Source organism: Oncorhynchus keta, chromosome 1 (genome assembly GCF_023373465.1).
Source record: "Oncorhynchus keta strain PuntledgeMale-10-30-2019 chromosome 1, Oket_V2, whole genome shotgun sequence".
NCBI lineage: Eukaryota > Metazoa > Chordata > Actinopteri > Salmoniformes > Salmonidae > Oncorhynchus > Oncorhynchus keta.
The window spans coordinates 57,648,231-57,672,556 of NC_068421.1; the positions used below are offsets into that span (position 1 = coordinate 57,648,231).

At 44.6% G+C, this 24,326-nt stretch overlaps 1 protein-coding gene across 3 annotated transcripts in view; it reads left to right on the forward strand.

The window, feature by feature from the left end:
• Positions 1-24,326, forward strand: part of LOC118399477 (fibrillin-2-like) — a 92,229-nt gene that overhangs the window by 34,495 nt on the left and 33,408 nt on the right. For all 3 annotated transcript variants that reach the window (XM_052529101.1, XM_052529106.1, XM_052529103.1), the window contains exons 7-15: positions 2,806-3,003; positions 8,166-8,291; positions 12,078-12,203; positions 18,073-18,225; positions 20,833-21,075; positions 23,108-23,245; positions 23,463-23,582; positions 23,728-23,853; positions 23,959-24,081. In XM_052529101.1, the coding sequence (XP_052385061.1) occupies positions 2,806-3,003; positions 8,166-8,291; positions 12,078-12,203; positions 18,073-18,225; positions 20,833-21,075; positions 23,108-23,245; positions 23,463-23,582; positions 23,728-23,853; positions 23,959-24,081 (1,353 nt within the window). The remainder of the gene's footprint in view (positions 1-2,805; positions 3,004-8,165; positions 8,292-12,077; positions 12,204-18,072; positions 18,226-20,832; positions 21,076-23,107; positions 23,246-23,462; positions 23,583-23,727; positions 23,854-23,958; positions 24,082-24,326) is intronic.

The window sequence follows — 24,326 nt, forward strand, 5'->3', positions numbered from 1 at the left end:
TATGTTTGGAGGAAAAAGGGGGAGGCTTGCAAGCCGAAGAACAACATCCCAACCGTGAAGCACGGGGTGGCAGCATCTTGTTATGGGGGTGCTTTGCTGCAGGAGGGACTGGGTCACCTTACAAAATAGATGGCATCATGAGGGAGGGAAATTGTGTGGATATATTTAAGCAACATCTCAAGACATCAGTCAGGAAGTTAAAGCTTGGTCGAAAATGGTTCTTCCAAATGGACAATGACCCCAAATACACTTCCAAAGTTGTGGCAAAATGTCTTAAGGATAGTAAAGTCAAGGTATTGAAGTGGCCATCACAAAGCACTGACCTCAATCCTATAGACATAGACATAGAACTGAAAAGGCGTGTGCCAGCAAGGAGGCCTACCAACCTCACACAGTTACACCATCTCTGTCGGGGAATGGGGTTATTGTGAGAAGCTTGTGGAAGGCTACCTGAAACGTTTGACAAGTTAAACAATTTCAATGCAATGCGACCAAATACTAATTGAGTGTATGTAAACTTCTGACCCACTGGGAATGTGATGAAAGAAATAAAAGCTGAAATAAATCATTCTCTCAAATATTATTCTGACATTTCACATTCTTAAAATAAAGTGGTGATCCTAACTGACCTAAGACAGGGATTTTTTACAGGGATTAAATGTCAGGAATATATGACATTTAATTGTATATTGTCAGGAATATACTTCCGACTTAAACTGTATATACAGTTTTACGGGCTCGTAACCAACTGTTTTATTTTGTTCGTTTTTTGCATTGTTTGTAACTCATTCTGTACGTAACATTGCTGCTACTGGCTCTTATGACCGAAAAGAGCTTCTGGACGTCAGAACAGCAATTACTCACTCATTACTCGAACTGGACAATTTTTTTTGAGTCTGACGCAAAGGATATACTGCTTTGTCGAGACAAGGCCCAAATCCCTGTCATCCTCGTGAAGAAAAATAATATAAGGGGCTGGGTGCCGACGAGTTGGTAAACCACCACTACCCTCCGTATTATTGGCCAATGTGCAATCATTGGAAAACAAACTGGACGATCTACGATTTAAGACTATCCTACCAATGGGACATTAAAAACTGTAATATCTTATCGTTCACGAGATGAGGCTGAACGACGACGCAGAAAATATGGAGCTGGCTGGCTTCTCTGTGCATCATCAGGACAGAGCAGCTACGTCTGGTAAGACGAGGTGCTGGGCTGGGTGTCTATTTGTCAATAACTGACAACAACACATCTGTCACGCTGATCCTCAACACTGGGGCCCCTCAGGGGTGTGTGCTTAGTCCCCTCCTGTACTCCCTGTTCACCCATGACTGCTTGGCCAAGCACAACTCCAACACCATCATTACGTTTGCTAATGAGACACCACTGGTAGGCCTGCTCACCAACAACGATGAGACAGCCTATAGGGAGGAGGTCAGACACCTGGCAGTGTGGTGCCAGGACAACAACCTCTCCCTCTATGTAACATCGACGGGGCTGAAATGGAGCGGGTCGAGAGTTTCAAGTTCCTTGGTGCCAACATCACCAACAAACTATCATGGTCCAAACACACCAAGGTAGTTGTGAAGAGGGCACGTCAACACCTTTCCCCCTCAGGAGACTAAAAAGATTTGGCATAGGTTCTCAGATCCTCAAAAAGTTCTACAGCTTTACCATCGAGAGCATCCTGACCGGTTGCATCACCGTCTGGTATGGCAACTGCTTGGCCTCTGACTGTCATGGTCTACAGATGGAAGTGCGTACGGTCTAGTACATCACTGGGGCCAAGCTTCCTGACATCCAGGACCTATATATATATACTAGGCAGTGTCAGAGGAAAGCACAAAAAATTGTCAACGACTCTAGTCACCCAAGTTACTGCACAGCAAGCGGTACCAGAGCGCCAAGTCTAGTACCAAAAGGCTCCTTAACAGCTTCCACCCCCAAGCCATAAGACTGTTTTCACACTACTGCTACTTGCTGTTTTATTATCTATGCATAGTCATTTCACAAATGACCTTGACTAACGGGTACCCCAGCACATTGACTCGGTACTGGTACCCCATGTATATTGCTCATTATTGTTATGTCATTTTCTTGTGTTACTTTTTTATTTTTATATTTATTTTTATATTTTTTTGTAAATATTTTCTTGACTTTATTTCATGAACTGCATTGTTTAAGGGCTTGTAAGTAAGCATTTCACAGTGAGGTATTCGGCACATGTGACAAATACAATTTTATTTTATTTCTATTCACTATAATGGTGGTATTCTGTTTTCTGCTAACAATGCCTGCAGTACCACGGTCGGCCTTGAACTGCCGTTGCTTCACTGAGAGGGGGCAGTCGTTCTCCCCTGGTCTGGACCAAGAATATTTGTCATGAGAAGATCGTTATTGAAGGGAACCCGTACTAAATGGGTTTTCCCATTATATAGTTATCCCATTACACCAGTGAACAGGGGAACCCACTGTTCAGCACATTTCCAGATAATTGTCTCTAACCAGGAATGTGCAGCAGCATTTAGTCCAATGGGTTAAAGACTTGGGAGGTCTGTCATACAGTGTGCATGACATATTGCAGCATTTAAAGCATACTAAATTGTGTTCTTCTGGGGTATATTTCTATTTATTTTAATAGCACTTCAAATCCAATCAAATAGCAGAAGTGTGAAATAGTCTTGGCTTTAGATGTATTTTTCCTCACAACCTTTCACTTATACAGAACATTCAGAGGGGGATTTTAAGGAAGTGGGATAAATAAATGGCTGACTCTTGTTCTCTCTCCTTCTCCCCCTCCAGACTACCGGACTGGGCCCTGTTTCACGCAGGTCAACAACCAGATGTGCCAGGGCCAGTTGAGTGGCATCGTGTGCACCAAGACATTGTGCTGTGCCACCATCGGACGGGCATGGGGACACCCCTGTGAGATGTGCCCTGCCCAGCCTCACCCCTGTCGCCGAGGCTTCATCCCCAACATCCGCAGCGGAGCGTGCCAGGGTAAGACACACACACACGCATGTTTACACTCACATATAAACACACCTGTATGATCTTCAGTCTAATAAACTCTACAAGTGAGTCACACACACACACACACACACACACACACACACACACACACACACACACACACACACACACACACACACACACACACACACACACACACACACACACCATCCTCATCACGAACACTGTAACCAACTTAATTCACTTAATTATCTAGTAACTTAATCTGTCACCATCAGCAACATCTTCAATAAAATCATGTTTAATGTAAACGTCAGAGTAACAGTCCCCTCCCTTCCTTATCTCTGATACTGTCACCAAATTCCTGCAGCCTGCAACCACCACCCACACAGAGAAACCAAAACACACACACACAGAGCAGAGCAGAGATACACATCAAAGCCCAAGAGAAAGAGAGGGAGAGTACGAGAGAGAAAGAGTTCTAATTTCACCGCCTCATGAACTGAGTTTCTCATTGCTTCATCAGCATTGCAGCAGCAGCCCCAGGCCGTCTCTCTCTGTCTCTCTCTGTCTCTGTCTGTTTTGTCTGTCTGGCCCCTCCCGTCCTCCACACTAGGCTCCCTAATGACCAACCAGACTAAGCAGTGAGGCTGGCTCAATAGATGACACACATGTAAATGTTGTGTCCCCTCTTAGGTAAACGCAGCGTCTCACCCCTCTGCAATATTCAAACGGCCCTCCATGGACTGGAGCCTCTTCCTCTCTGTGGATATTCAAATGAGAGTTGTCTCGTCAACACCTTTGTGTTGAGATAATGGATTGCCTTTTTTGAATGATTTTCACTAAGTCTCAAAGGGGGGCACTTACCTCATTCACATTAATGTGCAGGACTAGGAGCCACCTGGGTGAAACAGGACACTCCCCTTTATTGGCAGAAAGCAGGTGCACATGGCCTCTAAAGCTCCTGTTGAGGTGTTGACACATTCTCAGTAAGGTGTGGTGAAAGCCAAATTGAATACGAAAGCTTTTTGCACTCAGTCTAATGAAAAATAGCCGGAAAGAACTGAACAACTGAAGAAATAGGACTCTAAGACAGCGGTAAACCTTCACGCCTCACTCTGCACATTGGAATTACCAATGTGACTGACTGAGTGCCTTAAAGGGACAATCTGCGACTTCTCTTTCTGCTGTGGCCACTGGACAAAAAGCAAGGAAACTGATGCTCAAACAAAAACCAAAGTGCTTTATTATCCAAAGCTGCATCATTGAATGGCTTTACATTCAACTATAAGTCAACCCAAGTCAAATCAAAATAAAAGGTATTTGTTGCATGCTTTGTAAACAACGGGTGTAGACACACAGTGAAATGCTTACTTACGGGTTGGGAGTTGAAGATAAAGATTTAAAAAAAATTGAAATAGTGACACGAGGAATAAATACACAGTGAATAAGGAATAACAATGACAAGTAAAAATAACATGGCCATATGTAGGGAGTACCCGTATCTAGTCGATGTGCAGGAGTACGGGGTAATTTAGATGGCTATGTACATATGAGGGTTTGGTATATTAAAAGTCGCATTCTTTCACAGAGCCTCTATCAGTCTGCTTCTATGTATACAGTACCAATCAAACGTTTGGACACACTTACTCATTCAAGGGTTTTTCTTTATTTGTACTATTTTCTACATTGTAGAATAGTAGTGAAGACATCACAACTATGAAATAAAACATATGGAATCATGTAGTGACCAAAAAAAGTGTTAATCAAATATATTAGATTCTTCAAAGTAGCCACCCTTTGCCTTGATGACAGCTTTGTACTCTCAACCAGCTTCATGAGGTAGTCACCTGGAATGCATGTCAATTAACAGCTGTTCATTTGTGGAATTTCTTTCCTTCTTAATGTGTTTCAGCCAATCAGTTGTGTTGTGACAAGGTAGGGGTGGTATACAGAAGATAGCCCTATTTACTAAAAGACCAAGTCCATATTATGGCAAGAATAGCTCAAATAAGCAAAGAGAAACAACAGTCCATCATTACTTTAAGACATGGAGGTCAGTCAATCCGGAAAATGTCTAGAATCTTGAAAGTTTCTTCAAGTATAGTTGCAAAAAACCATCAAGTGCTATGATGAAACTGGCTCTCATGAGGACCGCCACATGAAAGGAAGACCCAGAGTTACTATAAGGGCACAAGTCGAGATCCAAATGCAGACACGGGAGGCAGATGGTTGAGCTCCGATATTTATTATAACAAAAGGGGTAGGCAAAAGGCAGGTCGGGGACAGGCGAGAGTTCAAAAACCAGATCAGAGTCCAAACAGTACCAGGCGATAGGCAGGCTCGAGGTCAGGACAGGCAGAGTGGTCAGGCAGGCGGATTCGACATCAGGACAGGCAAGGGTCAAATCCAGGAGCACTAGGAAAAAACAGAGACTGGGAAAAATAGGAGCTAAAAACACTGGTTGACTTGGCAAAACAAGACGAACTGGCACAGAGAGACAGGAAACACAGGGTTAAATACACCAGACTAATGGAAACAGGTGAGGGCGTGACAGTTATCTCTGCTGCAGAGGATAAGTTCATTAGAGTTAACTGCACCTCAGATTGCATCCCAAATGAATGCTTCACAGAGTTCAAGTAACAGACACATCTCAACATCAACTGTTCAAAGGAGACTGCGTGAATCAGGCCTTCATGGTCGAATTGCTGCAAAGAAACCACTACTAAAGGACACCAATAAGAAGAAGAGACTTGCTTGGGCCAAGAAACATGAGCAATGGACATTAGACCAGTGGAAATCTGACCAAACTTGAGATTTTGGGTTTCAGCTGCAATGTCTTTGTGAAACGCAGAGTAGGTGAAAGGACGATCTCCGCATTTGTGGTTCCCACCATGAAGCATGGAGGAGGAAGGGTGATGGTGTGGGGGTGCTTTGCTGGTGACTGTTGGTGATTCATTTAGAATTCAAGTCACACTTAACCAGCATGGTGCAACGATACGCCATCCCATCTGGTTTGCACTTAGTGGTCCTATAATTTGTTTTTCAACAGGACAATGACCCAAAACACACCTCCAGGCTGTGTAAAGGCTATTTGACCAAGAAGGAGAGTGATGGAGTGCTGCATCAGATAACCTGGCCTCCACAATCACCTGACCTCAACCCAATTAAGATGGTTTGGGATGAGTTGGAAAAGGAAAAGCAGCCAACAAGTGCTCAGCATATGTGGGGACTGCTTCAAGACTGTTGGAAAAGCATTCCTCATGAAGCTGGTTGAGAGAATGCCAAGAGTGTGCAAAGCTGTCATCAAGGCAAAGGGTGGCTACTTTGAAGAATCTCAAATATATTTTGATTTGTTTAACACTTTTTTGGTTACTACTTGGTTCCATGTGTGTTATTTCATCGTTTTGATGTCTTCACTATTATTCTGCAATGTAGAATATTTTTTTTAAATAAGGAAAACCCTTTAATGAGTACATGTGTAATAAAAACCTTTGACTGGTCGCCAAAAAGCCCCTGAGCAAAGTCCTGTTGGAATCAGTTCAAAGCACACATGCACATGGATCCCAATGTAAGGATAGCATTCCAGGCGTCATGGATTTGGATGGTCCTCAACACGTGAGCACATTTTCAGGCTTTGTTAAAAGAGAACAGAGGTAAAAATATATGCGCATGATTAGAAACAGGCTGGGTGTGTGTGTGTGTGAGAGAGAGGGCGGTATTAATCTTGGCTGCTTGGCTGGGTACTGGCAAGGCGTGCCAACTTCCCTCTCACAGAGCTGGATGATCGGGTGTGTGTGTCTGGACGTCTGTGTGTTTCTTTGGGAAGATCTCAATTGCATAGTCATCACGTCCTCTCTCCTCGTCTCTTTCTCTAAACCCATTGGAGGAAAAGGGCCGAGGGGAGGGAACTCTGGCTTTTTTCATCCAATGGGTTTTGAGAATGAGATGAGGATGCGAGGAGTATGCAATTGAGATTCTACACTTTGACTATGTTTTCATACCATCTAGACAAATACCAGTCTCGGCACACATTCACACACCCGGACCAGACGAACCCTCTCTAGGCACGCTAACGATCTGAGGGGTCTGAGTCAATGTGTTTCCACTGAAGATGACGAAACACCAACACCTCTCTTTTGCCAGCATGGCCAGACTGTGAGATAATGAAGTGTAAATGTGTGAAGAGGGGAAGAGCAAAGATTATGGATATACTAACAAGAAATACATGTCTCTCCGCCCTAACAATGGCAGTCATTGTGCACAAAGAGGCACAGTAGCCTGTTGAGCTCCCGCCTATCCTTTCTTTCTATGACTGGTGAATAGATCTAATTATTTTAATACTTTTTTTTCTCAAAGTTGCGGGAATGTCGTATGTCCTACTTATATCAGTACACTCGTAAAAACCTAAGCATTATGCAAATTCGATTCAATCAAATAAATGAACCTCGCATAGAAAATAAGCCATACATTTTTGTTGTTGAACAACTCCGACACTCATTGACCTCCACACAACAAGTCCAAGTCACCTGGTGGAGGGAGACGAGTTGGGCCTCTCTCTTTACCTCTTATTCTCTGGGAAGAGGGAGGAAGATGAGGTGATAAATGACTCCCTCTCTTTAACGACTAAAGAAGACATGTCATGCTTCCTGGTTACTGTGTAATCACTGTCCAATCAGAGCTCCACGCTCACAGCACCATCTTAGTTACTCATGGCATGATGGGGAAATATACATGAACCCACTCACTTCCTCAAACAAGTGCTGCAGTCTGGAGCCATCTTGGTTCCTAGGTGGCGGTGCCAAGATATCCTCTGTTCTTTCCTGCTTCGCCCCTTTCAACAGGTTTTAATACGGGACTGAAAGCTCAGGATTTAAAAAAAATATTTTAGCCATAAGTCTTCTCATGATTTATTATTGTACTGTAATGTAATGTATGCGCCCAGCCTACTTCACTTTAAAGGCTACGGTGCTGTAAATCACAGAGTGTAAAATCCAAATTCATTCACACTCCATCTGATTCAAGGTTAGTGGGCAGCAAAGCTTTGGGAGATTCTTAGCTCATTAAGAGTAAACAGAGTATTTCAAATGCATCTCTTAAAGCAACGCCTGTTAAGCGCTGCCTATTTGTGCTGATGGTCTACATTCTCTCTCTCTCTCCCTCCTTTCACCCTCTTTTCCCCCCTGTAGATGTGGATGAGTGTCAGGCCATCCCGGGGCTGTGTGCAGGAGGTAACTGTATCAACACAGTGGGCTCCTACGAGTGTAAATGTCCCGCGGGCCACCGCCAGAGTGACACCAGCCACAAGTGTGAAGGTGAGTCACACACACACAGTCCACAGACCCTCTGTGGTGATGTTATGTTATGCACCTTTTATAAGAAATAGGCATGTATAACAATGAGTTGGTGTAATGGAAAACACATTGGCCGTGAATTAAAGTAGGCGTAGCTAAGTGAACTCAATGCCTCAGTTAAGAATTTGATTTTGAATGGCGAGCGTAGATCCATTGTTGAGTTTTTTTTGCCAGGGTTTTGTTATCAGTTTAAAAAAAAATGATTTTTTTAGTACTCTGGCTATTGGCTTCTGTGATTATCAAGTCTCTGGTATGGAAATGTACACACACATAAGGAATCAAGAAAGGGTGCATTTGAAGAGGATTAGAACGGCGCCTGGGTGTCCAGTGACAGCTATATAGAGAGAGAGAGAGCTCAGCTGCTAGACATCAGTAGACCCTGAGGGTTAATGAAGGGTTGGAAACACTCATATACCCGGAGGAGCCTCTAATTAGCTGGTCATGTGATGAGGGAAGGATTCACACACACATACACTCTCTCTCTCTCTCTCTCTCTCTCTCTCTCTGACACAGAGACAGGCATGCTTTCATGCACTCACACAGACACACACATAGACACTGCTGTCCTATCACAGTCCCACTGAAGTCGGATTGTGCCGCAGCATCCCTATGGTGCTAGAGGCCTGTTGGTTGGACTAGAGCAGGAGAGGTGTCCTGTGCCCTGTAGTCTTTGAAGCCTGGTGGGATGAGAGGCAGCGTGTGGGGGTGGAGATCCTCGGAGGTTAACTAATTACAGGACAATTGGAGAGAGTAGTGGATCAGCCCCAGGCTTGAAGCTCCGTCGCTGGGCTTTGTTTGGGCCACGGTGGGGGCTGGATGGTGGATGCATTTAGGTAACATTGTTTTAGAGCTTAATTGGGGCAGAGTCCGTTTTTAGTCTCAAAACATCAAGTATTTAATTAAAGGGTAGAGAATACAAAGTTGAACCATCCATAACTATAAATACCCAGATACCTCAAATAGCACAGCTCTGAGATTGCGAGATTCAAACCCCATTTTGTTCACTTATGACATCACCGACCACCATCAGTATTCCAAAGGAAAATGGGTTTCAAAATGCCCTCCAAGTTTATGCACAAACATGGCGTCATATTCTAGTGGAGCCAGCCTTGGAGCTGTTAACATGTCTGGGAGGTAGCTCTTCTTTGCCAAAGCAACCTACCTGATTTCATAGCTCCTTTCGCTCCAGTCGTGTTTCGCGCTCGTTCTTTTTTTCTCTCCTTCTTTTTTTTGCCCCCCATTTTCCTTCCATAAATACAGTCGCCTGGCACAGGGCCAGCTGTTAGCGCTAGCACAAAGAAACACTTACAGAGCAGAGATGACTTCAGCGTTATATACACGGACCTCCCCGTAGCGTCTGACACTTAGACCCACACTCACTATACACACTACACATACTATACATGCAGACAAACTCTTACACACACACACACACACACACCTGTACTATACACACGCGCACACACATACACACTCACTCATACATATACACAATGCATACATACTTTCTCTCGCACACAAACACAGTCTCACAACACACACTTTGATGATTGAACAGTGGTCATTTATCCAGGTGGCAGACATTTCCCTAAACACACACAGCGCTCCATGTCTGAGCTGTGTAAAGTCTGGTCCTATTCCGGGGGAATGCTGACACCACGTTTATTTTGCTGCTCTTTTATGACTTGAGGAGAACCTTTCACCAAAGCAGTCTGACAATAGTCAGCAGGGGACCCAGTGCCTCTTAACTTCCCACTGTGTGCGTCATTACAAAACACACACACACACTGCCCCATAGACAGCATTAATGCTTACCCACTGCCAACACACACCACACACACCACTAATGCATACGGACCGACTGCGCACACACACATTTAGGGGCCCGCCTCTCACACACCACGCTATAAACACACGCATACTGTAATTTGACCAAAAGGGTAATTATATATGTGTATAAATAAGCGTAACACAGCATATAAACCCAATGCCTTCTGGAGCCTCACTTCACTCTCACCATCATATACTGTAATACACCACACGGTAGACTGGACCGTGCCAAGTACACACACACACACACACACTCTCTCTCTCTCTCTCTCTCTCTCTCTCTCTCTCTCTCTCTCTCTCTCTCTCTCTCTCTCTCTCTCTCTTTTATATATATATATATATATATATATATTCATACACACTAGCTATATACTGCTGACTCCCAGGTCTAGTGTACAGATGTAGGATCTTAATTTGATCATTGTTGAAACCAAGGAAGAAACCTAGATAGGAACCAGGCTCTGAGGGGTGGCCAGTCCTCTTCTGACAGTTCCCCCAGTCCTCTTCTGACAGTTCCTGGTAGAGATTATAATGGCCAGTAGCCCTATCCTGCTGTCAAATTATCTAGTGGCCTTATGGGTGGAATGTTATTAATATTTTAGCTGCCGATAATCCAGTGTTTCTGTGTCAAACTTTTATTATATTTCAGTCTTCTGTGATTTATATGAAGTCTAATATTGGGATGCAAACTCAAATGTTATACATTTCAACTCTATTTCTGACATGGTACAGGTGTCTTCTTTTTTTCAAGCGTTGCAAACGTTCATAGATGACCAGCAGGGTCAGCTAATAATCACAGTGGTTATAGAGGGTGCAACAGGTCAGGAGTAAAATGTCAGTTGGCTTTTCATAGCCAAACATTCAGAGATTGAGACAACAGGTGTGATAGAGAGAGAGAGAGAGAAAGGGAGGGGGAGAGGGTCAAACAGCAGGTACGGGACAAGGTAGCAGGTCCGGTGAACAGGTCAGGGTTCCATAGCCTCAGGCAGAACAGCAGAAACTGGATCAGCAGCACGACCAGGTGGACTGGGGACAGGGACAGCCAGTCCTGTGGCATGGTCCTAGGGCTCAGGTCCACCGGGAGAGGGATAGAGAGGGGGAGAGACTTAAAGGCAGCATACTTAAGTTCACACAGGACACCAGATAAGACAGAAGAATTATACCAGATAGGACAGACAGACCCTGACCATAGTCTCTCCGGGGCAGCTGAAGTATTCCCATGATGTGTGTGTCGGAAACTCTTAACCATTTAAACCTCTTGAAATCCACCAGAGTTATGAAGTCCACTGAGGTATGTTGAACATTGTTAAGTGTAGACCAGCGTGAAATAAAGTCACGAGTCTTTGACGGAACACAATCCCAGAGATTTTCCATATGAACGCCTCTTCCTTTTGTAGACTTCAGACCTCCACTCAGGTTGGCTTGACTGTGTCTAGTACACTCTTAGAAAGAAAGGTGCTATACAGAACCTAAAAGGGTTCTTCGGCTGTCCCCATAGGACAACCCTTTGAAGAACCCTTTAGGGTTCCAGGTGTGTTCCATGTAGAACCCTTTCCACAGAGGGTTCTACATGGAATCAAAAAGGGTTCTCCTATTGGGACAGCCAAATAACCCTTTTAGAACCCTTTTTTTTCAATCAGTATAGCAGTTGTTCCTGCTCTTGTATTTAGAGTTACGAGCAGTTACTATTTGAGGTCCTCGAGTGTATTTGACAGATTAAATATTGTCCACTTCTTCAAATATTTGACATGGATCCAAATACTTTGAGCAGCTGTTATCGAGGTAAAGGATTTCTTCCAAATAATGCCTGTGACAGGGGTTTTGAGTTACGGCGTGTGTATGGTGAGTGTATGACCATCACGAAGCTCAGTGTTTTCTCTAACTCCAATGATCTCATTGTTTGTGTGTGCGTTTCAGATATTGACGAGTGCAGCACTAACCCAGGTGTTTGTGACGGAGGTGAATGCACCAACACAGCCGGCAGCTACGTCTGCACCTGTCCCCGTGGTTACATCACCAGCACTGACGGTGCCAGATGTGTAGGTGAGTTACCGCTGCCCCCCCCAGCACACACCCCTCCCTCCTTCACCCTCTTGTTAGCCACTGACTGTTCACATCTGGACGTATCCCTGCCTCCGTCCTCTCTTTCTCCCTCCATCCCTTCCTGTGACTAGTGTTCTGATGACTCAAGCAGATCTGCAGTCATCATGTGCAGGCCCAGGGACGCACACTCGGCCTTGACTGCTGTAATTACTGTTAGCATTAGCACCTCTCTGACTCACACCCTGAAACACTACCAGGTGTTAATGTAGAGCGCATGCAATCTCCGGCAGCTCATCTCAAAATGGCCGCCAGAGAGCTGGCCCTGTTGCTTTCGAACAACTTTCGATTGGGAGTCAACAACTCTCCTACACTCACGGTCCCTCTCCTAGCCAGGTAGAACCACTTGATTACTTTAATTGAATAGTCGTGCGCCCCAAAGTCTACTAGACAGGAGAACGCGGTATTCAAATTCTCTCCTGGGTCAAAGTTTTGTTGGCCCTCCTCTCACGTTGGCACGCGATCCATTTTCCATCATCTGCTGAATATCCCTGCTGTACTTGTTTGTTGTCTTTTGGCTAATAAAGGGAAACCGGGTGCAAATGCCAAGCGAACAATGAACAGTGTCAACAATGATCTCACAAGGAGCCCTCTGTTCTATTCTGTTCTGCCTGGCCTGGTCGTGTGGCAGATTGTTTAGCCTCAAGGTAGAAAGCATCTGTACTCACTTAGAGGCCTGCAGGGGAACAAAGCTGACACCACCACGACAACAAGCAAGACGAGCCAGAGAAGAGGGGAGAAAGAGAGGGGGAGGAGAGAGGAGAAAACTATCCAAACTATCCCCGTTCTCTGTTGTTCAGTGCCGGAACAAAGGGGTAGAGGAGTGGGGGAGAGGAACAAGGGGAAGGGAGAGGGAAGCGTAGCCTAATTGGGAACATGCATGTGGAAAATGACGGTCCACTGAGGTAGGAACAGGGGGGTGGTGGCGGGAGGAGAGGGAGACATATGGGATGGTTCAACAAGTTAAACTGGGTCTCTTGCTCTCACTTCACATTGACCAAGAATACTCTATTGCTCTGGATCGCTTTCTCATCTGTCTTTGCTGTCTTTCCCAGCCTGCTCTACTCTTTGACCCAGTAGACTCCCTCTCTTTCTCGCATCCTCTCGCTCGCGCTCTCTCTCTCTCATCTCACTTCTATCTCTCTGTCTTCCCCCAATTCTCTTTTATTTGACCCAGTAGACTCCTTCGTTTTTGTCCCCCCCACCATCTCTCTCTCTCTCTCTCTCTCTCTCCCTCTCTCTCTCTGGTCAGGGGGAGATTGAGGAGAGACTGGACTCTACTGGGTCACACTGGAGATATTTCTTTCTGCTAACATTCCTACCATCCCCCTCTTTCTTTCTCTGCCCCCTCGCTCTCTTGCTTTCTCCCTCTCCCCTCCATGCCCCTTTTTGTCTTACCCCATTTTCTCTTTCTCACCCAGAGTGCCCATCCATCTGTCTAGTGTAACCCAGTGAACTGTAGAGTCCCCAGGAACAAATAAAAGAGAGCTGTGATTTCAGGCCCTGTCTGACACATTGACACATCCAGCCGTATATCCTCGGCTCCAGCCAGACCCATGCTGTGGCTGGCTCCCCTGTGTGAGTCGACCGACTCGGCCCTGTTTGCTTGGGTGCGTTTTGCGAGTGGAGGTAGACTAAGAAACTACACATGAGGTGAGCGAGGGGCTCCAGGTTCAGGAATGTCGGCTCTGGCCGAGCTGATTTCTTGCATGCCTCCCCTGGCCCTGGGCTGGCGTTATTCTGGGACAGCGTAGCGTGGAGAAGCAGACCGGAGGGACCTGTTGAGCCCGACACTAATCAGCCCTAATGCCTCATCCGTCGCATTGTGAAAACCCAGTCTGTATAAAAGAAAGCATGCAGTTGTGCTGTTCTGTATAGGCTAGCTAGCTAGCTACGGGTCTGGTTCCAATTTAAGTCATCCCCATCACCGCCCTCCCTTCCATTCCGTTCCCTCACCCATTCTCCCTCCCTCTAATGGCCTGTTCCCACCCACCCCTCACCGCCCCACAATTCTGCCCCCAGCTGGGTTGGTCCCTTGGGAAGGAGGGAGGGGAAGTTGGGCTGTTTAAAGTGCATGTCTATGAGCTCCAGACACAGAGCTTCTCATGTCCAATATAATTGTCCAGGATTGCTCCACATGGAACTTATTAATTCCGGACTGCTAGCTCATTAGACAAGTTAATCGACTTGCACGTCTCCCTCCTGTAGGGGATTTGATCTGTTCGAAGGGAAGAGACTGCAGAATCTTCAAACAACAACTTTATAATAAGATTAGCAAAAATTGAGTAATTAACTATGCACTTCAACAGTGCATAGTTAAGGCCCAACGAACAGAGTTGGCTCTCAGCTTTTATAGAAAAGTCAAACCTCTTTGTCTCTGTGGCAGCAGATGTGTGCAAACAGGGGTGGGGAACATAGTGTATAAAAGGCGTTTAGCTTGTCTGTGTAGATTAAGATAGCTGACTTTGCCACCATTGTCTGTTCCTTCCTGCAAGTTTCCACACAGAGGAGTTCCTGCAGATAGTACAAACGGGATGTCACATACTGAGGTCGCACCCAGCTCTTATCTGTACGCCCAGACTTATAACTAAGACACAAGACAACAAGCCTGCATCAGAAAAAAAACACTTGCATATAACAATGGACAATGGTAAAAACAGCATATTATGTCTAATTGTGTAATTTTCCAAAACATTTACTCCCTTTTGAGACTAAGTCTCAACCTAATGGAGAAAAAAAAGCATTTTCATCAAACAAGCATTAACATGATTTGGAAAGAGGGAAAAAGAAATACTTTCTTACACTTAGCAGATTACAGTTGTAAATGACCTCCGTTGTCATTGAGTTTAAAACCTTCACATAGTGCAATTCACTCTCAGAAAGGGGAAAGGAACATGAATTAAACATTAGTACACGCTTCATCCCCAGACACAAGGCAATCATTTCACTGTAAGGTGTTGTATTCGGAGCATGTGACATATAATATTAGGTTTGATTTGAATCGAACCGCCTCGTTGACACTGTCTACATTACCATGTGAGCACCATTTACATGACCCGCATCATGGGCATGGCTTATGAACATGCTGCAAAACTCAATGTTTTTACCTTGGTGCTATGGATTATGACCGTCTTCATCAGGCATGTAATCAGGCATAGGAAAGTCAATTGGGTTCAGGGGTCAGTAATGGCATGGGGAGAATAGTGTCAACGGTTTTGCTACACAATTTCTTAACATAAGTTAGAATAAGCATTTTTGCAAAAAAAAAAGATAACTAAGCCATAAATCAACCAATGAAATATTGTCTCTCCCATAACACCAAACAATGACTGAACCCATCCAAAACGGATTCCAATCGTTGTCTTGATTGGTGTTCGTTTGCGCGATCACCGCTGAGCTCTTTCAGATGTTCCACGACAATCGTCAAGTTACCCTCACTCCGGGGTGTGAATGTACAACAATGGTCACCTATCATTTGGCACCCTCTGCCGGAGATATGATGCTACTACTACAGCGAACGGCCCTTCTGGGGAGGTGGCCCCCGGTACACAGGGATCTGTGGCTATTCTTTCAACTCCTCACTGAAAGTTGACAATAGTGTCTGAAATCACAACACGATCTCTGCAGCCAACACCCTTATGCAAACATTCTGTCTCAAATACGTGCCCTGTATGTACCTAGCCTCCTGTTACAAAAACATTTGCACATAAATCATTCCATCGAACCCAAAACATATTAGTCACTACTGCTAGTCCACTTGTATAGTTATAAGGATACTAAAACATGCTTAAGTCAATTGTACTCTATCATCCAGAAAGCTATATGTATTGATGCGCTTTGACATTAGAATTCTGATAACATGGTAAAACAAAACCCCTACTATAAATGTCCCCATCATGGTTATACAACCCACATTTAGAACGACAGTCTTCAGTGCTCCACGTTGAGTCTATCACTCAAATTCAAGACCCTAAACATAGCACACACCGATACGGTTAGAATGTACATTTACAAACAGGGGACCATATATTATCAGTATTAACTGTTCTCATTATACAGCCCCCGTTTGTCCCTGTTTTACTGTCGCCAGTGGTATGTTAATGACAGATCGGTATCTCAATGCATTTCAATCCAAATTGCAATAAGCTTCCCAGTGTGTAAACCACCAATATCAACGTGATACCCCAAATAAACAGTTTAGAGCAACCCTAAATTAATTTACAGGCACAGTTGATCACCCCCCTCCTTCCCGGCACTCTTCTTCTGGCGTTTCTTCATGTTTCTCTTCAGAAAGTGATTCAGTTCGTTCTCCCAAAGTGGATGGCCCTTGATAATGTCTCTCACCTGAGCCTTTACAGTCCATTATGTCTTTGTCCATTTTCCTACCAGTTCACCAGCAGCATGAGAGAAGTGTGGACGGGATCTCTCTCCATGCTCACGCCACCTGGACTCATGTCGCACTCCTGAGAGAAAAGAAAAGGCATGAATGAGAGAAAAGGCAGTTAATAGCTTCGACTGGATGCTGTGTACAGGTTGCTGGTTCGGACTCAGGTCTCACGGTAGAAGTGGTGAAGAACAAGGTCCCGTCTTCAGCCAGTTAGGGGGGAGTTGAAGTTCACGCTGTTCTCGTCATTTTATTTCTTCCATACATCAAGATCCCTGTAGTCACTATCGCCATAACTTTGAGAGAGGACAGAACAAAACAACAGTTTAAGACATTCCTGATTCTGGAATTTCAGACGATTTATTCACCGTGCGACAAATGATTACATTCCCAATTTTCTTAATACCATCATTTCTAGGACAAATGTCAAAGAGCATAACAACACACTTGTTCAAACCATTTTGCAAATGTGCTTATACTCCCTTATCATACTGCCGACCTCCCTGCAGAGTTACCCCTTAGGGAGAAATCCAGGCCGAACCGCAGACCCAATCTGGGGAATTTTGTATCAAAACAAAAACAAACAACAGCATAGGATGTCTACTTTTGTATATTTCCACAACACTCCCTCTTTGCCCTGTCTACCTCTGTCTTTCCACCTACACTTTCATCTGCATTACACACACACACACACGCATGCACCAAAGGACCCTCACTTCTTCTCCACCTACCCGAACATATCCTTTCCCTCCCCCTTCCTCCCCCAGCCTACTGACCCTGACCTGAGGGACGGCTGTTAGTTGTAACCTCTCCTCAGGGCCGGAGGAGCCACAATTCCATCCCTACTCCCAATTGCGTACCATCTTTGTGGAAGGGAGGTGATTGTCAAGCTTTTCTGTGCTAAAAGCTTTTGAATTTTCTTGTGATCCTGAAGAATGTACAATCGTACACTGTGACCCAGAAGAAGATGGGTTTATACATGTGTAAAAGACACATGGGAGCCAGAAATCTTTCTGAGTGAGAGTGGGTCATATACTTATTTCCGTCTTTAAAATGCAAATCAATGTATAACATTTTTGACATGCTTTTTTCTGGATTTTTGTTGTTGTTATTCTGTCTCTCACTGTTCAAATAAACCACCGTTACAATTATAGACGGATCATTTCTTTGTCAGCGGGCAAACGTACAAAATCAGCAGGGGATCAAATACTTTTTTCCCCTCACTGTATCTTGTCACCAGAGTATTTACAGTATTGTAAATGATGCATTATAACATGGTCTGCCTAACATGAGATGTTCTACATGACCTGGAAGTCAAACGTGTTTACAACATCATGAGTGATTTGAGTGACTCACCCTGAAGCAAACTGACCTCTCTTCCCAACTCTCTTTCTCTCTTCCTTCTCCCTCCATCCTCTCCTCCCTCAGACCAGCGTGTGGGCACGTGTTTCTCAGCGTTAGCGAGTGGGCGCTGTGCAGGTGACCTGCAGGGCCAGTATACCAAGATGCAGTGCTGCTGTGACACGGGCCGCTGCTGGGCTTCTGGACAGATCCCTGAGATGTGCCCTGTCAGAGGGTCCGGTGAGTACACGCACGAACACACACACACACACACTCTCCTCCTCGTCTGTCTCAGACACACACACACAACTTACGACTTCTAACCCACAGTCCAAACTCCCCTTTGCTGAGTAATTTCGTGCATGTGTTATGAATGAACACCGTGAATAGCTTTGATTGCCTGTCCTTTTTATTGATTTATTTCACCTTTATTTAACCAGGTAGGCTAGTTGAGAACAAGTTCTCATTTACAACTGTGACCTGGCCAAGATAAAACAAAGCAGTGCGACACAGACAACAACACAGAGTTACACATGGAATAAACAAACATACAGTCAATAACACAGTAGAAAAAAGTATATATACAATGTGTGCAAATGAGGTAAGATACGGGGGGTAAGGCAATAAATAGGCCATTGTGGCGAAATAATTACAATTTAGCAATTAAACACTGGAATAGGAAGCCAATTCTATATTTAATTTTGGATTTGGAGATGCTTAATGTGAGTCTGGAAGGAGAGTTTACAGTCTAACCAGACAGCTAGGTATTTGTAGTTGTCCACATATTCTAAGTCAGAACCGTCCAGAGTAGTGATACTGGACGGGCGGGCAGGTAGGGGCAGTTGAAGAGCATGCATTTAGTTTTACTTGTATTTAAGAGCAGTTGGAGGCCACGGAAGGAGAGTTGTATGGCATTGAAGCTCGTCTGGAGGTTTGTTAACACAGTGTCCAAAGAAGGTCCAGAAGTATACAGAATGGTGTCGTCTGCGTAGAGCTGGCACAAAGAATCACCAGCAGCGAGAGCGACATCATTGATGTATACAGAGAAAGGAGTCGGCCCGAATTTAACCGTGTGGCATCTCCATAGAGACTGCCCGAGGACCGGACAACAGGCCCTCTGATTTTACACACTGAACTCTGTCTGGGAAGTAGTTGGTGAACCAGGCGAGGCAGTCATTTGAGAAACCAAGCTTGTTGAGTCTGCTGATAAGAATGTGGTGATTGACAGAGTCGAAAGCCATGGCCTGGTCGATGAATACGGCTGCACAGTATTGTCTCCTATCGATGGCGGTTATGATATCATTTTGGACCTTGAGCGTGGCTGAGGTGCACCCATGACCAGCTCGGAAACCAGATTGCATAGCGGAGAAGGTACGGTGGGATTCGAAATGGTTGATCTGTTTGTTAACTTTCGAAGACCTTGGAAAGGCAAGGTAGGATAGATATCGGTCTGTTGCAGTTTGGGACTGGAGTGTCTCCCCCTTTGAAGAGGGGGATGACCGCTCTAGACCCAAACTGTAACTGACAATGTAAGTGATCCACGGTCCCACATCCCCTCACCATGGATAAAGTGCTGAAGAGTATGACCTCATGACTAAAAACAAAAGGAGAAAGATAAAAAAGATCTGGGTGAAGACAATGACCGCGGTCTTGTCTATCTAGTTCACATGCAGTTGAAGTCTGAAGTTTACATACACCTTAGCCAAATACATTTAAACTCAGTTTTTCACAATTCCTGGCATTTAATCCTAGTAAAAAGGCACTGTCTTAGGTCAGTTAGGATCACCACTTTATTTTAAGAATGTGAAATGTTAGAATAATAGTAGAGAGAATGCTTTTTTTCATCTTTTATTTCTTTCATCACATTCCCAGTCGGTCAGAGGTTTACATACACTCAATTAGTATTTGGTAGCATTGCCTTTAAATAGTTTAATCTGGGTCAAACGTTTCGGGTAGCTTTCCACAAGCTTCCCACATTAAGTTGGGTTAATTTTGGCTCATTCCTCCTGACAGAGCTGGTGTAACCAAGTCAGGTTTGTAGGCCTCCTTGCTCGCACACGCTATTTCAGTTCTTCCCACAAATGTTCTATTGGATTGAGGTCAGGGCTTTGTGATGGCTACTCCAATACCTTGACCCCCGTGCTTCACGTTTGGGATGGTGTTCTTTAGCTTGCATGCTTCCCCCTTTTTCCTCCAAACATAACGATGGTCATTATGCCCAAACGGTTCTATTTTTGTTTCATCAGACCAGAGAACATTTCTCCAAAATGTACTATCTTTGTCCCCATGTGCAGTTGCATGGGTTGTGGATATAGATACATTTGTACCTCCAGCATCTTCACAAGGTCCTTTGCTGTTGTTCTGGGATTGATTTGCACTTTTCTCACCAAAGTACCGGTACATTCATCTCTAGGAGACAGAACGTGTCTCCTTCATGAGTGGTATGACGGCTGCGTGGTCGCATGGTGTTTATACTTGCATACTATTGTTTGTACAGATGAACATGGTACCTTCAGGAATTTGGAAATTGCTCCCAAGGATGAACCAGACTTGTGGAGGTCTACAATTTATATTCTGCGGTCTTGGCTGATTTCTTTTGATTTTGTCATAATGACAAGCAAAGAGGCACTGGGTTTGAAGGTAGGCTTTGAAATACAGGTACACCTCCAATTGACTCAAATGATGTCAATTAGCCTATCAGAAGCTTCTAAAGCCATGACATCATTTTCTGTAATTTTCCAAGTTCTTTGAAGGCACAGTCAACTCAGTGTATGTAAATGTCTGTGTGTGTTTGGGAGTCATTTGAAGATGAACCAACATTAACCCTTTCCATGCTCTCTCCTGTAGATGAGTACAGAAGGCTGTGCATCGATGGGGTTCCCCATGGCACAGGTAACGGAGGTTTCCCCCACGGAGTCTTCCCCAATGGTGGTGGCAGCAACGGTAACGGTTACAGCTACGGCTACAAGCTCAACCCAAACGGACCTAATGGCAATGGTCACCATGGCAACGGAGGAGGAATTGGAGGAGGGGGACAGGGAGGAGGAGGAGGAAATGGTTTCGGAGGAAACGGTGGGGGGCGTAATATCGGTGAGTTAGTTGGGCCTTGAAAAGTGTCAATTGGGTAGTGTTCTATTATTAGCTTGTGGTTTTACGTTTTGTATCAGAGATATTAGATATTGTTTAAACCATAGAGATGATATAAGATTACTAATAGTTTAATTCCTTATTCTATGGTTTAAACTGAGTGTACAGTGCATTTGGAAAGTATTCAGACCCCTTGACTTTTTCCATATTTTGTTACGTTATTGCCTTATTCTAAAATGGATTCAATTGTTTTTTTTTCCCTCATCAATCTATACACAATACTCCATAATGACAAAGCAAAAAAAAAAAAAAAAAAAAGATTATGTTTGCAAATTTATAAACCCTGAGGAAGGCACACTAATGCCGAAACGTTGGTAAATACCCATTAAATTGCTGGGAGATTATACATGGAGTGTGCGACTTTCTTTATTTTGATAGTTTATAGTTTATTCGCCGTTAATCAGCGCCTCCACACAAACTATTATTCTGGCAGCTCAGTTTTTTTTTGTTTTGTTTTGCAAATGTATGAAAAAAACTGAAATATCACATTTACGTAAGTATTCAGACCCTTTACTCAGTACTTTGTTGAAGCAATTACAGCCTCGAGTCTTTGCACACTTGTATTTGGGGAGTTTATCTATATATTGGGGAGTTTATCTATATATCCTTCTCTGCAGATCCTCTCAATCTCTGTCAGCTTGGATGGGGAGCAGGTCTCTCCAGAGATGTTCGATCAGGCTCAAGTCCGGGCTCTAGCTGGGCCACCCCAGGACATTCAGAGACTTGTCCCCAAGCCACTCCTGCGTTGTCTTGGCTGTGTGCTTAGGGTCATTTTCCTGAGCGCTCTGGAGCAGGTTTTCATCAAGGATCTCTCTGTACTTTGCTCCATTCATCTTTCCCTTGATCCTGACTAGTCTCCCAGTCCCTGCCGCTGAAAAACATCCCCACAGCATGATGCTGCCACCACCATGCTTCACCATAGGGATGGTGCCAGGTTTCCTCCAGATGTGACGCTTGGCATTCAGGCCAAAGAGTTCAATCTTGGTTTCATCAGACCGGAGAATCTTGTTTCTCATTGTCTGAGAGTCTTTAGGCAAACTCCAAGCAAGTTGTCATGACTGAGTAGTGGCTTCCATCTAGCCACTGTACCATAAAGGCCTGATTGATGGAGTGCTGCAGATATGGTTGTCCTTCTGGAAGGTTCTCCCATCTCCACAGAGGAACTCTAGAGCTCTGTCAGAGTGACCATCATGTTCTTGGTCCCTTCCCTGACCAAGGCCCTTCTCCTCCGATTGCTCAGTTTGGCCAGGCGGCCAGCTCTAGGAAGAGTCTTGGTGGTTCCAAACTTCTTCCATTTAAGAATGATGAGGCCACTGTGTTCTTGGGGACCTTCAATGCTGCAGAAATGTTTTGGTGCCCTTCCCCAGATCTGTGCATCGACACAATCCTGTCTCGGAGCTCTACGGACAATTCCTTCAACCTCGTGGCTTGGTTTTTGCTCTGACATGCACTGTCAACCGCGGGGCCTTATATAGACAGGTGTGTGCCTTTCCAAATCATGCCCAATCAATTGAATTTACCACAGGTGGACTCCAAGTTGTAAAAACATCTCAAGGATGATCAATGGAAACAGGATGCACCTGAGCTCAATTTCGAGTCTCATAGCAAAGGGTCAGTTTTTTATTTGTAATATATTTGCATTTTCTAAAAACCTGTTTCCTCTTTGTCATTAAAGGGTATTGTGTGTAGATTGATGAGGATTATACATTTTTTATTTCATTTTAGTATAAGGCTTTAATGTAACAAAATGTGGAAAGGGGTCTGAATACTTTCCGAATGCACCGTAATAGCCTGTTGATCAGTTCATGGACTAGGTCTTTTGAAGAAGAGATTGTATCTCAATGAGACTCACCTGAATGTCAAAATAATGACGGGAGCAACCTTTCATCCCTTCATCTTCTTCACTGTGTTTTTGAGAATAATAAACCTTGGTTAGTAATGGAATGTAATTGTGTGTTGTGTTGTGTATCCTCAGTATCACTCAATGAGACCGTTGATGTGTGTAAACATTTCACCAACCTGTGTTTGAACGGACGCTGTATCCCCACCCCGACCAGCTACCGCTGTGAATGTAACATGGGCTACAGACAGGATGTACGCGGGGAGTGTATCGGTAAGCCCACTACAAAGTCAGTTAGGAAAAGGACATATACTCCACTGCCATTTTCTGACCACACATGGGACTTCTCTTCTCTGATGTAAAACTCAGGGTATCTTTACACATTAGCAGTGATTCTAACCTTTTTCAACACGTATGGGAGTGTTCAGATTTGTAATTGGAGCACCCTGGGTTTTACTCTCTTCATCTCCTCCTCTCCTCCCTCCTTCAGATGTAGATGAGTGCGTCAGCAACCCCTGTGTCAATGGAGACTGTGTCAACACACCTGGGTCGTACCACTGCAAGTGTCACGAAGGCTACCAGGGCACCCCCACCAAACAGGCCTGCATTGGTATGTTCCAATCACTCACCATGATCATTTTTTATTCCAACAGTTGGATGGTATGGATAGAATGGGTACGTTGGCCTTCTGGCGGTGTCCAGGACAGAAACAGACTGGTACCTGACCTGGCTAATGGTCAAACTCCCCTCCACAGATATTGACGAGTGCATCGTGAACGGAGTGATGTGTCGTAACGGACGTTGTGTCAACACTGGCGGAAGCTTCCAGTGCATCTGCAACGCTGGCTTTGAACTCACTCCTGATGGGAAGAACTGCATAGGTAACAATGGACATTCCTTTATATATTCAACCTACGGAATCTGTGGTAGATTATTGCACAACTAGGCCATTATAGATGACAACGTGTCTCCCTGTGCTCTTCCAGATCATGATGAGTGTGCCACCACCAACATGTGTCTCAATGGGATGTGTATCAATGAGGATGGTAGCTTCAAGTGTATCTGTAAACCTGGCTTTGCCCTGGCACCTAACGGACGCTACTGCACAGGTATGTCATCTACCATACACTAGTTGCAGTTATCTGAAGTCAACAGAGTTGCAGTTGATCAACATCTATAGCAGTGGGGGCTGGTGGGAGGAGCTATAGGAGGTCGGGCTCATTGTAACGGCTGGAATGGAATCAATGGAACGGAGTCAAACGTGTGGATTCTGTATGTTTGATACGGTTTCGTTGGTTCCATTCCAGCCGTTAACAATGAGCCCGTCCTCCCATAGCTCCTCCCACCAGCCTCC